Source organism: Megalopta genalis, chromosome 12 (genome assembly GCF_051020955.1).
Source record: "Megalopta genalis isolate 19385.01 chromosome 12, iyMegGena1_principal, whole genome shotgun sequence".
In the NCBI taxonomy this organism is placed as follows: Eukaryota; Metazoa; Arthropoda; class Insecta; order Hymenoptera; family Halictidae; genus Megalopta; species Megalopta genalis.
In genome coordinates, this window is record NC_135024.1 from 4543863 (window position 1) to 4557670 (window position 13808).

Sequence of the window (13808 nt, forward strand, 5' to 3'; positions counted from 1 at the left end):
GTCTCCGTAGCGGAGCCCTCGAGTTTGAAGACAAATTTTAAATGGCTCCGCTCCGGAGCCCTGGAGTGCAAAGGGTTAATATGATTATAGAATAATCTTAGATGCAATGTCTAGACTGTTCAAATCTTATAATTGCTCTAAATGAATTAACGCGATCACTTGTTAATAATTCAGAATGTATAAGTTAGAATAATTCATAAGCTAGAATTTACTATTTAACGAAAAAGAGCATGTCGGATCAGAGACTGCTTGGAAACAAGCATGGTACAAATTGTTGTTTCTTCTGTATTTCTTTTGATACATTGCAATACGTTGCATTGTTTTCTTTTCTTCCGAATCTTTTTTTCTCGCTGCTGCTTCTCAGAATCGCCTAATCTCTTCTAAGTACGATCACGTCCGATAAACGAGATAACGACCGTCAGAATTCTCTCTAAAGCGATCGGGAAAATGAATCGGCGGATTAATCGTTAAACCACCTATTCATTCTTCTTTCCGGAATAAACGATTTTTTAACGAGTGATTGCAACACGATTGCATCGTTGACTCTACTTATTAAGCAATCGCGATATCGCAAATATCTAAAATGGCAATTTCTGACGCGTCGCGATTTACAATAAAAACCGGTATAAAAAAAGAATTCCTGTCACGTGAGATGGCTCTGCGACTGTAACGAAAATATTTTACGTTAATCGCCTAAGTGTCTCGAAATTATGTAACTTGCCGTTTCGTATGTAGTTCTTCGATTAGCTATTTGTTCAACGATCGAAATTTTAAAGAAAAGCAAATCATTATACACCTGACTATATACAGCTGCGAGCCGGTGTCTGAACAAACTGAATATAGTATATAAACCAAAGTAAATCATTATCTTTCGCAAACGTTGAAGAGTCCGCGACCAAGAGGAATCTTTAATACGAAGTAAGAGAATATCAAGGACTAGACTAAATCTTCCTTCGACAATATTTTGTTCTATTTTGCATAGTCCAATATTTCTTTCACTTACCGTATTCTGTAAACAATATTTCATTCGAATTCATTTATTTTTCTTTAATTATTTTGTAAATATAGTCGAAGTACCGGAATTTTGCCATTTTAATTTGCGCGTAAATAATATTAACAGTTTCCCCCAAATTGTTCACTCTCGGTGAACTCAACGATTAGCAGAATTAAATATTTCTCACATAAATTAACGAATCGTTGCACACACACACACACACACACATTGTTGATTTTTAAATAAATTTATCAAAACTTCTCATATTACGCTCTTCTATTATCACTGCTATTATCAACCGAACAATATTTTTGCATTTTTCTTAAGAACAGCTTGAATGCAAAATTTTACTCTTGATCTTGAAAATATTCTTAGAAATACAAAGAATATTCGATTCATTAACGCTCACGACAACGAACAATTATTTTTAATGAGCTGCGTGTAGAATTAAATGATTGAAGGATCGAGGCTGTTGGAAACAACGTTGTAGAACAAAGGATGTAAAAGAAAAAAGCGGGACTAAACGGTAAAATTTTACAAAAATTCGTAAATAATCGAACTGGTTCCACTGTGTCAAATTTCCGGGGATTCTTAACACGTTCCGTGCCACGTGTACCATCGATGGTACACGCTTGCATGTTTACTTAGTGAACTGAACAAATTGTTTACAAGAAATTTAGAACCGAAGAATCAATTTCCACCGCAAGAATGGTCGTTGATAAGTTTTTGTTACGTTGTTATGTGTATGAGAATTAATAATTGCACGTAATACATCAAGTTTTAGTAAAATATCAAAGTGTGAAGATTCGAGTAAAAAAAGCTCGGCACGGAACGTGTTAAAGAGTTTCTCAAGAGCAATCGACAAACAGTTGTCGATTTGGCAACGAGTGTATCATTAGTAAATGGACTAAAAAAAAACAGATGTACACACATAACCGGTAGTGCGAAACAGAATCTATTCTCAATGTATCAGCTAGAGATGAACATATTTATATCTTATCGATGAGTGATGTTACTTATCGATGAGTGAGCTATCGACGATATCGACAAATTATCGATAATATTTTTTATATGCAAATGTACAGTGCCACGATATGAAATAGAATATTTAGCGAATATGTAGGACCTTTTTCACTTTCAATACCGGCGATTTATTAGAATGTTGTTAAAAGTTTTACAATTCGAAGCAGTTTCACGACCGCGGTCAGTTATTTTTCATAAAAGAGTATTGTGCTCCAGTCTAAGAATATCAAGATGCTTTCGACAATATAGGCACGAATTAAAAGTACTTAGTATTATGATTTATTTAATTAATTCCCCTGTCTCTGCATTTTGATAACATACGTAGGTACACTAAATTACAAAACGTTCTGAATACCGTAAGAGCATGAAATTATTTGCATAAATTCTCCCTAATTGACCCTCGACTTGGAAACAAAAATGGACAATTCAGGAAGAGGAGGTACGATTATGCGAGCCTTGCAGCTCGTTTTTACAGTTGGTGACAATCGGTAACTATAAAAACGAGCTGCAATAATATATAATAATCGTATAATCGTATCTCCTCTTCCCAAATTGTCCACTTTTATGCACAAACTGAGGATCACTGTAGTTCTCTAACTACTTAAGATATCATTAATTGCATAGAAAAGTTATTGATAAAAATTATTGATGCTATCAATAAGTAGGATTATCGAATTGTCGATAATCAATGAGCCCATCTCTATCAGGAACTTATCAACAACGTGGTGCTTCGAGTGGGTCACCATTGTTTCTATAAAACCTATAAAAGAAGCGGCAGCGAGACGCGTGCGCTGAGACAAACGTGATAATTACGAAGTGATCATCAGGCAACGAAAGCAACAATGGGCGCCCCACTTCCGTTACTGTTCTGTTCGTACAAAATATATTCGTACAAAATATATTATTCATACGATTCAAGATTAAAAATATTTTACGTTAATCGCCAGAATAACAGAAATCGGACAATATTCTAACGAATTTTACTTGCAGTGTACCCAGCTCTGCTCACATCGTTGGCGCAGCACAATTACACGATCTTTCCGAACGAGGCTGGAGATCCATTTCTAATCCAGATCGACTACAGCCCACTGAATGATCAAGAAATTAGTGCTTTGGAAGCTAATCTGGACACTATCACCTTCACGCTCTTCACACGGTTCGAACGAATTTTTAGAATACTGCTTCATATAGAAAATCTTCCGTTAGCGTTCAAACTAATCAACTTTCTAGTCAAATTTTATTTCTATAAAACACCTTTGTTAATTTTAATATAGATAGAGTTCAAGAATGTGTGATTTCTTTTTGTGACGAACCGTTGTTAGATACTGCAACATTTTTCAGATCCTGAGCAAATAATTATAGATGTATTATTTTGCATAATCATTATTATTTTGTCTCGCCTTTCCACGCTGTTGTCATTAGACTGCGGATTTCCATGCAAAATATAAACTGTCTTCATTAATTGCAAGATACAGGAACTACGTAGACACTTATATATTTTCATAAAAATATGAATAAGCTGCCAGTAACGCAGTGGTATATTCACAACAATGTTTTTGCTATTTCGCATTGCATCTACTCATTTTCGTTATAAATGTCTAAAACCCAGTCTGATCATTACACGCATTACGCGAATACCTTTACCGCTTTTACGTTCCCTTACAAAATGAAGAACATGAAAATTTGAGGTACCAAAAGACCAGTCAATCTTCAATTTCAGAGGAAACCCAACAAACGGCCAAAATCTAAAACTAAACGACCCGAACGGCGTCTCGGCAAGCAAATGGAACACGAGAAGGCCGACTGCAGTCGTCACCCACGGCTGGCAGAGCAGAGGAACAGCTTCGGTCTGCACCCAAATTCGCGACGGTAACACAAAACGCTATCCGCTCACAATAATCTCCAGGGTTTGCAGGACTGAATAATCGAGAAATAATTGTTTTGCAGCTTTCCTAAACGTTATGGACATTAACGTGATCGTTGTCGATTGGAGCCAGATAGCCAAAGACGTAAACTATGCGCAAGTAGCGAAGAGTATTCCGGCGGTGGCCGAACATGTAGCAACTTTCGTGAACTTCATGCGGCGGGATTCGGGCCTGAAGTCCTCCACCTTAAAAATGATCGGACACTCCCTCGGTGCTCACGTCGCGAGCATAGCGGCGGGAAGGCTGTCGAAAACTTGCCTGGTTTCCGAAGTCGTCGGTGGGTAAAACTCCTTAATGGAAGGATCTCGAGATGAATTTAGATCTTGCTCCGTTTCCCCCTAAATTCCAAGTACGTAGTCTCCACTTCAGCGACTGAGCAAAGTGCAATTGCAAGTTTTGCGCGGCTCTGGGACTCGATATCGCGCGGATCCTCTAAAGTCAGCAAACAAAACAAGCTTGCATACCAGATCCTTCAGCCGGGACAACGCGAGGAAGCAAATTTGCATTCCATTCAACCGCTGCACAATCTGTTTGAAGGTTTCGCGTACGGTTCTCGGTCGTATAATGCGCACCGGGTGAAAAATAATACGGCTTATACAATACGTCATCGCTGTCTGAAAGTTAAAACCTCTTTCATCTTCCTTTAGCGCTTTGCGTTTGAAAAAGTAGCGAAGCGGAGCAAGCGACGCGGAGCAGAGGCAAAACTGAATGGAAGATGAAAGGGGGACGGTTGGATATCGAAACTTCTTTTGGACAATACCGAACTTAATGTTGAGTTATTTGCTAACTGACACCGTAGTCGGACTGAGCGGGGACGATGGTTCAAAGTTGCCGAGAGAAAACAGAGACGAGAGAGGGTCTCGAGAGGAAAGTTTTGATTGGCAAACCCGAACCTAATTAATGAAAACGTATACAGCTGTTTAGCTACCTCGAAAGATTGCACTTGAGTTTGATGGTTGTGAAAATTCCGTAAACATGGGGAGAAAATCGATGTCAGTAGTTAGAAATAATTCTTTCACTTGTTACAAAAATAGGATTTCAACAATAACTGTTTAGAAATAAATACTGAAAGGGATTTAAATAACAATTAGACTGATATTTAAATATTTCTAATTACAGCTCTCGACCCAGCTGGTCCAATGTTCGACACCAACGGCCCCGATAGCAGGGTAGACCGATCCCACGCCAAAACCGTTGAAGTTGTTCACACGAGTGTGTTGGGACTGTCCAAAGAACTCGGCACCTCTGACTTCTATGCCAACGGAGGAAAACAACAACCTGGATGTGCAGGCGACTACTTGGGTAAATATTGAACTTGGTTTTGTTACTTAAATTCATAATGTCTTCGAGCAACAAACATATTTTCTGAGAAACTGCTACCAAGGTTTGGCTGACGTTCTAAATTAATTAGGAACAACAAATCTCTTTTCGAATCACTTGTGTAACTTACAATCCGAGTATTTCTGTCTATATCATTTTTTCCTGTTGTAAATTTGAAATGAACAAAATAAGTGACCAAAATATGTCATTGTGGTTAGATTGCAAAATAATTATGGATTCATAATCCATAAATATAAACTCTAGAAACTTATAACGGAAAATACAATGGAATAATAAAGCATTTTGTTTGCAATTTACTAAGATCTCTCATGAAGAACCTCATATTTGAATAATCTTCATTTCCTTTGAATTCTCCCATACAATTTTAATTACTAGAGGACCTATTCAGTAGGCGTTATTTGTACTCCTTTAAACCATTCATGGGGGGAACGCTAACTTGATTAAAATTCAATTCCATTGAATTCGTGGAAATCTCAGAAATGAAACTTCCAATCTTCTAAATTCTGCTACAGTACTTAAATTACTAGAGTGCTTACGACGTACACTATAGCATTTACTACCACATAGTACAGTAAAATGAAGAAAATGTATTTCCTTAAACAGGCAATTGTGCTCATTCACGAAGCTATGAGTATTATAGCTCATCCCTCAATCACACAAAAGGATTCCCTGGAACTCCACGAGATGGTGGTGAAATTAAATACATGGGTGGACCTACCATTGACCCAACGTAACTCATACTTTACTATTGCATAATTGTATACGTATTTTACATACTAAATTTGTGTTTAACTCATGTTCCCTATGTTACAGAGCTCACGGTTGCTATGACTTCAAAACCGGAAGTAAACCACCTTACACGCTTGATGATTAAGACTTATTCAAATATCTGGTCAAGATACCAGATCTGACTTTAATGACTTATAATGTTACTTAATTTGAAATTCTTTGTCGCTGAAGAATTTAAATGTGCGGATAGATGCGTAATTTTTATTATGAATAAGCAACGGATTTGAATCCAGTTACTGAAAATTAGTCTTAAAAAAATGATGTACCTCAATATTTAACATTGACAATTCCAATGTTTTCTTTTTCATTAATGTTTTGTCTAAAAAACTAAAAATATTCAGGTTCATTAAAGCGCCTAATAAAATAATTGAAATTAGTACAAAAAAGAAAATATAATTTTGACTTACCGCTACCATGTCTTCTATCGCCTGAGTAGATTTAGATCCCAGCATAACCATGCCCATAGCGATACCGGCTGCTTCTCCAGTGACAGCATCATCTTGATAAAGATTAAACTTCAATTGCTCATACACATCCTGTCTGTGGGAGCCCATAGCGGCCAAACCCAATCCCAAGCAACCCCCATGACGAACCATCTATAAGACAAAAACGTTACATATTATAGAAACATGTTACATCAATGGATTGTTTCAAAGTCAGAAAAATAATGATCTTAAACTTGCCTCGTTTTGAGCATCCTTCAATTGTCCAAGTAAATAATCCGTAATGGCTGCACCATGATTCGCGTGAATTAGTCCTAACGCGTACAAACCACCTCCCTCAGAGTAACCAGCTCCAGCACCTGTATCTCTAGGGAGGTAGGACTGCATTAATGCTAAAGCCTCTTGTTCGTGGCCTCTATGGATCACACCCAAAGACGCTGTTGCGGTCAGCTTGGCCCAATTTGTGGCTCTTGCTAACCATTCTAAATTATCCCTGAAACATTGCGTCACTCAGGTCAATAGCGTCCAAAGAAATTTCTAAATTGTCCATAAAATATGATGAATCAAGAAAAGGAAAGAAATTCAAAGATTAGTTACCTCAAAAATTGGTCGCTAGTCGTGCCGGAATGCATATATGCATTAGCGATTACGGTGGCAGTATGACAAATAGAAACTCTAATAGTGTCCTTGGTATTTTTCAATATCAACATATCAGTTTGATTACTACGAATTAAGAATTGCAAATGCAGGTCGATAGAAATTTCCCCTCCCAAAATACTCGACAGTGCGTCTACACGCTTCTGTTGTTCACGTTCTTCGGCGTTCTAAATAGAAAATTGAAATTCATGGGAGTATTATTACTAACATACATCCCTATTAACTGATTTTCAAACGGAGAAACCTAAAACACGTTCTTAGTCATAATAGATGACCGCTTCCACTCTATATTTCAAGTCTGAAGTAACAGAAATGGGGTTACTATAGCTATGAGCGTATTTCAAGTGTCTTCTTATGAAAACTAGATCATAATTAATTAGTAAAGTTTTATGAATTCTTATCGCTTACCAAACTTTCGACACTACGTTGAGCTTTGTCTTCTGGAGCAGGTGTACTAGATTCAGTTTCCATAGGGGTAACAGTAACTGTAGTGCTGTTAGTAGTGGAATCAGAACTAACATCCGTAGCTGGTTTCACAGCTGGCTTAACAATAGGTTTGACCATAAGAGCTCCTGGAATAGGTGCTGTTGCTCTCAGAGCTTGTAAGACACAACCAAGGAACTGCTGAGTAGCCGATTCATACAAATCAAACGCGATTTGATAGGCCATAAGAACACAATCTTGCGAGCCTTTACTCAGTCTGTTTAAGAGCTCGGCAACAGCTAATGGATCGTCAAGAAATATCAGGCATTGACACATATTGACATAGTCCGGTGTCCCTAAGTTACGATAAAGGCTCACTAAGCAGCGAAGAACAGTGTTACGGAATCCACGATTCTGAATGAGGCTCATCACAACTTGGAAAGCATAGGACAACATGCCACTCACGTCGTCCTACAAAAATAATTACAAAAGTAAATAAAAAGCTTATGCCGTGTAAATTCATAGTTTGTGCTTTATTTGTATCCTGTTTATTCTTACCGATTGCAGGATTGCAGCTTCAAAGATATCCATTCTTCTTGTTTCAAGAGCAAGACCTAACGCTTGCCTATACTGATTATCATCTAAACACCGCTGGAACATTCTATTCACAATGCCTTCTAACCTGGGATCAATGCCTTTGCTACCCGGTGGTAACTTTCCTTCAGCTTCCAGAACGCGTTGCTGAGTATAGTAATCGATACATTTAGCTGAAAATAAAATTAAAACCAATTAGTTCGATAAATTTAATAAAAACACATAAAATAGCAATCAATACACTTACCAATGGTAGTATCTACATATTCGTTACGAGCATTAACATCAAAGAGATCTCCAGCTCCCAAAGCATAGGTAAGAGAATCTTCAAAACTACCTAAATGGTAATAAACTTTGCTAGCAACTAATGCAGCTAAGTCATGTTGAGGAAATCCTTTATCTTCGTGTAGAATTTCACTAAACAGTAAAGAGTTCGTTGTTAAATACAAAAAGAAGATATATAAACATAACAAGCTTAACAGTGGAAAACACGTACATTTTTTCTATAGCCTCAGAAATCTCTGGCCAAAATTCATCGACGATCATATCCAATTTTCGCAGAGCAAACACCTTTAATTCCGGCATTGGCTCCTCAAGAAGGGAGATAATGCCCGCTGAAACAATAAGAATTATTAATTAAATTTACGTTGATAGATTTGCGAAATAATGTGTTTAAATGTAAGATAAAAATACAGTGATCATGATAAACTTAATAATAAGATTTAAAATTAAGCAAGCAATTATATTTTACACTTCGAATCTGAAGTTAGAGGTTATGATCCACGAGATTTGCAAATCATTCCATGCATAGTGATAAGCATAATGTACAAATTTATTGTGAAATACATTAATAATATAATTTTAAATATAATATAATATAACACTCCGAATAAGTTTCTTACCTGCGGATGTAATATTCATATTGGTTCTCATGAGCTATAAATTCCTTCGGTAAAAACTCCAAAAGACAGTTTGATGGCAAGCTATGAACACGCCAAACAAATTCAACTGAAACATGCCACAAACTTTCGTAATGATAACCAACGTGATAAGAAAAAAACCAAATGTCATATGATACTATACTTTTTGTATGTTACGTAGCATTAAATGACACATCTTTTTATGTCTAAAGAAATAAAAATCTTTTAATAATAAATACATAATTTTTAAAATAAAATATGAAATTATAAATCATTTATTCTTTTAAATTTTAGACTTCGTGAATGGTATCACTGTAGCAGAAACTTCATACGTATGTCATTGTGACTTGGAACAAGATCGAAGTGGAACGCGTTTGTGAGATACATGTAATTATGTGCTTATAGTGTTTTACAATACGATAATAATATCAATATTAATATTACTATAATGGCAGAGAAAACGAAAACGATGAGTCACGTGAAACATATTCCAAAAGATGCTCAGGTCATAATGTCTATAATGAAAGACATGGGAATAACTGATTACGAACCGAAGGTTATAAATCAGTTACTTGAATTTACGTACCGTATGTATTACATATATTTAATTTCTTAACCATTATGAATGTACTATTCAGAATACTTGTTAACGTACTTTATTACTTCATATTAATTGTTCAAAACGACTCATAAGATAACTTGTTTACAATGAATAGGTTATGTTACTTGTATATTAGATGACAGTAGAATTTATGCAAACCATGCGAAAAAGAAGTTCATTGATCTGGATGATGTTAGACTGGCGGTTAAAATGCAATTAGAACGCACATTCACGAATCCGCCACCAAGAGATGTATTGTTGGATGTTGCTCGTGCTAAAAATAATATACCATTACCATTTGTGAAACCTAGTAATGGTCTGAGATTACCACCTGATAGATATTGCTTAAATGCAACAAATTACAAACTGAGAAATGCACCTAAAAAAGGAGTTGGTAAACAATTGCATTCGTTAGTTGGAAATAATGTTCAAGGTAGTCAATCGAAGATCAAAGTGGAAGGAAATAAAACTGGTCTTTCTATTGTTAAAAGGCCAGGCACACTGGCCACTGTTGCTAGAACCCAAACAATTTCGATACCAAAGCCAGTTTTGAAATTTTCGACAGGTAAATTTTATACATTGCAATTTATTAGAAAAAAAAGAGTTTGATATCTCTTAATTTATAGATCCCTATGGAGTCCTGCATTCCCAGACATCTATCCCCTCTATCCATATTTCATTAAGAACCCAGTCACGTAAGATGCGAATTCCTTCATAGAAAATATTAGAATTATGAATGTAGTTTCCTAAATTTTTAGCCTCAACAGGACCAGCCACGGTAAAAGCTCAAGTTGCAAAACCAAAAATACAGATCTCGTCTGGGCAGACAATGCCTCCCGTCAAGATGGAGATGGAGGACTCTATGAAACGAAAGAGAGAAGACGACGATTATGACATTCCATAATGATAAATAGTAAATATAGAATAAACTCTGATTTTACGTTTCTATCGTATGGGATAATGTTAATTAGACTGTGACAGTGACAATTTTAATTTATACGACATAACAAAATATGCAATCAGTTTAAATCTTCCCATGACCAATGCTATTTTCGATGGAGTTGCATATTTTTAATTAGGACAGTCAATATTAAGGAGAATTATATCATGAACATAATTCCGTATACCGTAATAAACAAGAAATTATTTTCACTACTACTTTTATAAATCTTCCGACAAATTACCGAAAATACTCTGTTTTCAACTATCATCGTCTTTCGAATAGATAGGTTCGATGAAATGAGTTCACGTAAAAATAAATATTTTATTAAGTAACATTTACGTTCAAAATATATTTCATGGTTCAGCTTCATTTTCATCGTCTTCGTCATCCGCCGCTGCTGCGTCATCCGCGTCTGTTTCCCCTTCCGTTACCGTTCCAGGAGACGTTAAATTTGCAGCGACTGTAGATTCTTCAGCTTCATCTTCGACAGGACCCTCTTCTTCGACAGGTACTTCGTCTTCAGCAGGGCTCTCGTCTTCAGCTTCGTAATCCGTTCCTTGTATGGGTTCGACCTCGTCGCCCTCCACTTCTTCTTCTTCTTCTTCTTCTTCTTCCTCTTCTTCATCCTCCCTTAGCTGTGTTTTCATAGTTTCACCTTCGTCCTCGATCGGTTCCTCGTCGGGTAACTCTTTCTCCTCTTCTTCATCTTCAGCCCTCTCGTCCTCTTCGAACGGTTGTACAAGATCTTCCTCTTTTTCCGGTTTCGCCTCTTCTTTCCTCTCGGGTGCTTCTCTGACACACTTCTTCCGGTGAATAGGCAGAAACAGAGTGAATTCCTCCGGTAGTTGATCTTCCGTGTACAGTCTGTCAATGAATATGTTTCGATTAAAATCGAGCATATTGAATACTACAAAACTGCGAGAATCATGTATAAATGTAATAAAAATTTGAAATATCTAATGAAAATATTTTATGCCCGCGTTGACCACCGAAACTCGTTCTTCGACCGTTAATTTTGGATATATGTATATGTATGTAAAACGTTTCATAGGCTAAAATAATTTATGGCATTGTTCGTAGCGTAATTTTAACTAGATTAAATAATTTTAATCTAACCTTTCGCATGTGAAAATATCAATAGTTTAAAATGAATATTACTTGTTTCTCGATGAATTAATTTCACTAAGTACAACGATGAAGAAAGTATTGTAATTCTAACGCACTGTAACATTTATTAGTAGGCTGAAAATTTGATGCATTTTTAACGAAAGTGACTAAGTCAAAAACAAAACTGTGCCGACATCAGGAGAATTTGCGAATCTTTTACATTATGTACACCTTATACAAATGATTAAACGAAGATAGATATTTTTTACAACTAACTTTGGCAATTATTATTTTGTATAAAAATCTGCAGTCTAATTATCAGTTCTTATGATTTTTATATATAGCATCGATTACTGGTTACTGATTCAAGGATTAAAAATTGAAATCGATTTCTCACGTATTTGCGAATTTATAAAAAAATAAGAAAACTTTTTCATTGGTTTCCTAATTCATTTACTAGAAACATAAGATAAATAAACTGTTTTATAACGACCACAAGACTATATTTATTTAATCGAAAAATAATTTCGCAAAGGAGAGTTGCAAACTTCTTAAATATTATACTAGCTGCTTTAAAATAGTAACGTGCATAAAATTCATTCGACTGTCTCGTTCAGTGGTTCCTAAAATAATTCAGTTCGCCCGAAAATCCGCAGTCTCTTTTACAGGGAGTGTAACGGCAGTGGTTTTCACCTGTCTGCGAAATAAATACGTCGAATCCGACAGTTCGCGTGGATTTGAATGCGCGTGGTCTCGACGTAATTGGTGCCATACGCTCTTCGCGTGAAATCCGACAGATTAAATTGAACCTGATTCCAACCACCGGACAGGCCGATTGGCATCGACGTGCAGAAGGGTTTAATGCGAGTAGTACTTTGGAAATTGCTCATTCGGAACCTCCTGCGCATATTCTTGTCATCAAGAATCTATAAAAACGAATAAACGATGAGTACGGTGCTCGAAGCGAATTGGAATGAATTCGTTTGATGACGAAGGATACCGACGAACAATATAGAACGTAGAATGGAAAATATGATACTTCTATAAGTAGAGGTGTTTAATAAAAAGTCAGAGTTAGATCATTCATTTTTTGCGATATTTTCGTCGAATTGAAAGAATGGTTTAATAAAAAAACTGGAGTTGGATAATTCATTTGGAACATGTTCGCGGAATTGGAACAGAGAAAACGATGAGAGTGATGTACAGACGAAAAATTTACTGTTATTTCGAACGTGAAATACTTCTTCATGTTCTTGATAATCATGATCAAGAAAGGAAGCCTAATCCCGAGCGACCCCCTCGGGTTCGATGGCGCAAAGATATAAGTTGTCGTGACATTGGTTCCCGTTAGTTCCAGGGCCAGAGATTTCACCTCCTCGTCCGTCACTCGTCGAATGTAACCATACTTCACCTGTTCAAGATCGTGCTCCTTGTATCTCTTACAAATTGAATACCGTACATTGTTCCGTTAACACTTTGATGGCTGCATTCGGTAATACTCCCTCCGCCATTGTTCCGCACAAATCGAGGAGAAAGTATCCTTCGTTCCATCAGCACGGCATCGAATGTTCAGTTTTACTTGCGTTAATATCCGTTAGGAAATATTTATTGGTAATCGATACGCGAAACTGAACGGACAATAGTTGCGACACCTTTTCACGTTAAACCGAGCTTTCTATCGACACTCCCGGCCATCAAAATATTAACGAGAGACGGGTTCTACAGTTTTTTCGTCATCCGGTGAAGACTTACGTGCATGCCCCATATTTCCAACGGCGACGAGCCACAGCTGTACAGAATAGACAGCAGTCCGCTTTGATACTGATTACGGAACATGGTTCTCTTCTTTCCGTTGAAAGAATTCGTCCAAGACCGATGTTCACGATTATTTTCACTGCATCGTTATTTGACAAATACCGCGACGGTGACCGTTCGACGAACAAAAGGGGGGGAAAAGAATTTCTTTGTTTCGGCTATCGAAACGAAATTGTCTCTCGCTTTCAGTTTCGGGTTAGTCGGGCTTCAGCCCCGAATAAATGACACGGTCT

The 13808-nt window shown here is 36.7% G+C and overlaps 4 protein-coding genes across 8 annotated transcripts in view; 2 read left to right on the forward strand and 2 right to left on the reverse strand.

The window, feature by feature from the left end:
• Rpn2 (Regulatory particle non-ATPase 2) overlaps window positions 1–9220 on the reverse strand; it is a 118331-nt gene extending 109111 nt beyond the window's left edge. Inside the window, exons 1-8 of the mRNA XM_033484738.2 lie at window positions 9092–9220; window positions 8686–8803; window positions 8437–8606; window positions 8154–8362; window positions 7581–8066; window positions 7113–7339; window positions 6756–7008; window positions 6480–6668 (exon numbers count right to left, since the gene is read on the reverse strand). Coding sequence (XP_033340629.2) covers window positions 6480–6668; window positions 6756–7008; window positions 7113–7339; window positions 7581–8066; window positions 8154–8362; window positions 8437–8606; window positions 8686–8803; window positions 9092–9122 — 1683 coding nt within the window. The 5' untranslated portion in view covers window positions 9123–9220. The remainder of the gene's footprint in view (window positions 1–6479; window positions 6669–6755; window positions 7009–7112; window positions 7340–7580; window positions 8067–8153; window positions 8363–8436; window positions 8607–8685; window positions 8804–9091) is intronic.
• LOC117228761 (pancreatic lipase-related protein 2) lies at window positions 879–6484 on the forward strand. Its single transcript, XM_033484740.2, has 8 exons — window positions 879–918; window positions 2725–2887; window positions 3008–3173; window positions 3738–3886; window positions 3965–4219; window positions 5062–5244; window positions 5887–6013; window positions 6097–6484. Exons 2-8 carry the CDS (start codon window positions 2860–2862, stop codon window positions 6155–6157), a joined length of 969 nt encoding a protein of 322 aa, XP_033340631.2. The 5' UTR covers window positions 879–918; window positions 2725–2859; the 3' UTR covers window positions 6158–6484.
• A 209-nt stretch (window positions 9221–9429) lies between the features above and the next one.
• Taf9 (TBP-associated factor 9) lies at window positions 9430–12035 on the forward strand. 5 transcript variants are annotated; one of them, XM_033484868.2, is made up of 4 exons: window positions 9430–9496; window positions 9565–9696; window positions 9826–10275; window positions 10469–12035. In XM_033484868.2, exons 2-4 carry the CDS (start codon window positions 9579–9581, stop codon window positions 10612–10614), a joined length of 714 nt encoding a protein of 237 aa, XP_033340759.1. In that variant the 5' UTR covers window positions 9430–9496; window positions 9565–9578; the 3' UTR covers window positions 10615–12035. The 5 variants fall into 5 exon arrangements, with proteins under 5 accessions (XP_033340759.1, XP_033340758.1, XP_076381894.1 ...); XM_033484867.2 differs by having other exon boundaries at window positions 9455–9696; XM_076525779.1 differs by having other exon boundaries at window positions 9455–9696; window positions 9847–10275.
• LOC117228905 (cilia- and flagella-associated protein 20) lies at window positions 10955–13806 on the reverse strand. The gene is made up of 4 exons (XM_033484987.2): window positions 13513–13806; window positions 12980–13171; window positions 12454–12686; window positions 10955–11517 (listed from the first exon to the last, which is right to left on the reverse strand). The coding sequence occupies exons 1-4, from the start codon at window positions 13594–13596 to the stop codon at window positions 11007–11009; spliced, it is 1020 nt and encodes a 339-aa protein (XP_033340878.2). The 5' UTR covers window positions 13597–13806; the 3' UTR covers window positions 10955–11006.
• Window positions 13807–13808: the final 2 nt, after the last annotated feature.

Excerpts from the sequence above, each read along its gene's own strand:
- Taf9 (XM_033484867.2), top strand. The coding sequence starts at position 9,558 with ATGGCAGAGAAAACGAAAACGATGAGTCACGTGAAACATATTCCAAAA. Across the intron at positions 9,697-9,825 it reads GTTACTTGAATTTACGTACC|GTTATGTTACTTGTATATTA; the intron begins GTATGTATTACA and ends TACAATGAATAG. Across the intron at positions 10,276-10,468 it reads AGTTTTGAAATTTTCGACAG|CCTCAACAGGACCAGCCACG; the intron begins GTAAATTTTATA and ends CTAAATTTTTAG.
- LOC117228905 (XM_033484987.2), bottom strand. The coding sequence starts at position 13,596 with ATGTTCCGTAATCAGTATCAAAGCGGACTGCTGTCTATTCTGTACAGC. Across the intron at positions 13,172-13,512 it reads TGGAAATATGGGGCATGCAC|GTGAAGTATGGTTACATTCG; the intron begins GTAAGTCTTCAC and ends GATCTTGAACAG. Across the intron at positions 12,687-12,979 it reads ATTTCACGTTCGAAATAACA|ATTCTTGATGACAAGAATAT; the intron begins GTAAATTTTTCG and ends TCGTTTTTATAG.
- LOC117228761 (XM_033484740.2), top strand. The coding sequence starts at position 2,860 with ATGGGCGCCCCACTTCCGTTACTGTTCT. Across the intron at positions 5,245-5,886 it reads ATGTGCAGGCGACTACTTGG|GCAATTGTGCTCATTCACGA; the intron begins GTAAATATTGAA and ends TTCCTTAAACAG. Across the intron at positions 6,014-6,096 it reads GGACCTACCATTGACCCAAC|AGCTCACGGTTGCTATGACT; the intron begins GTAACTCATACT and ends CCTATGTTACAG.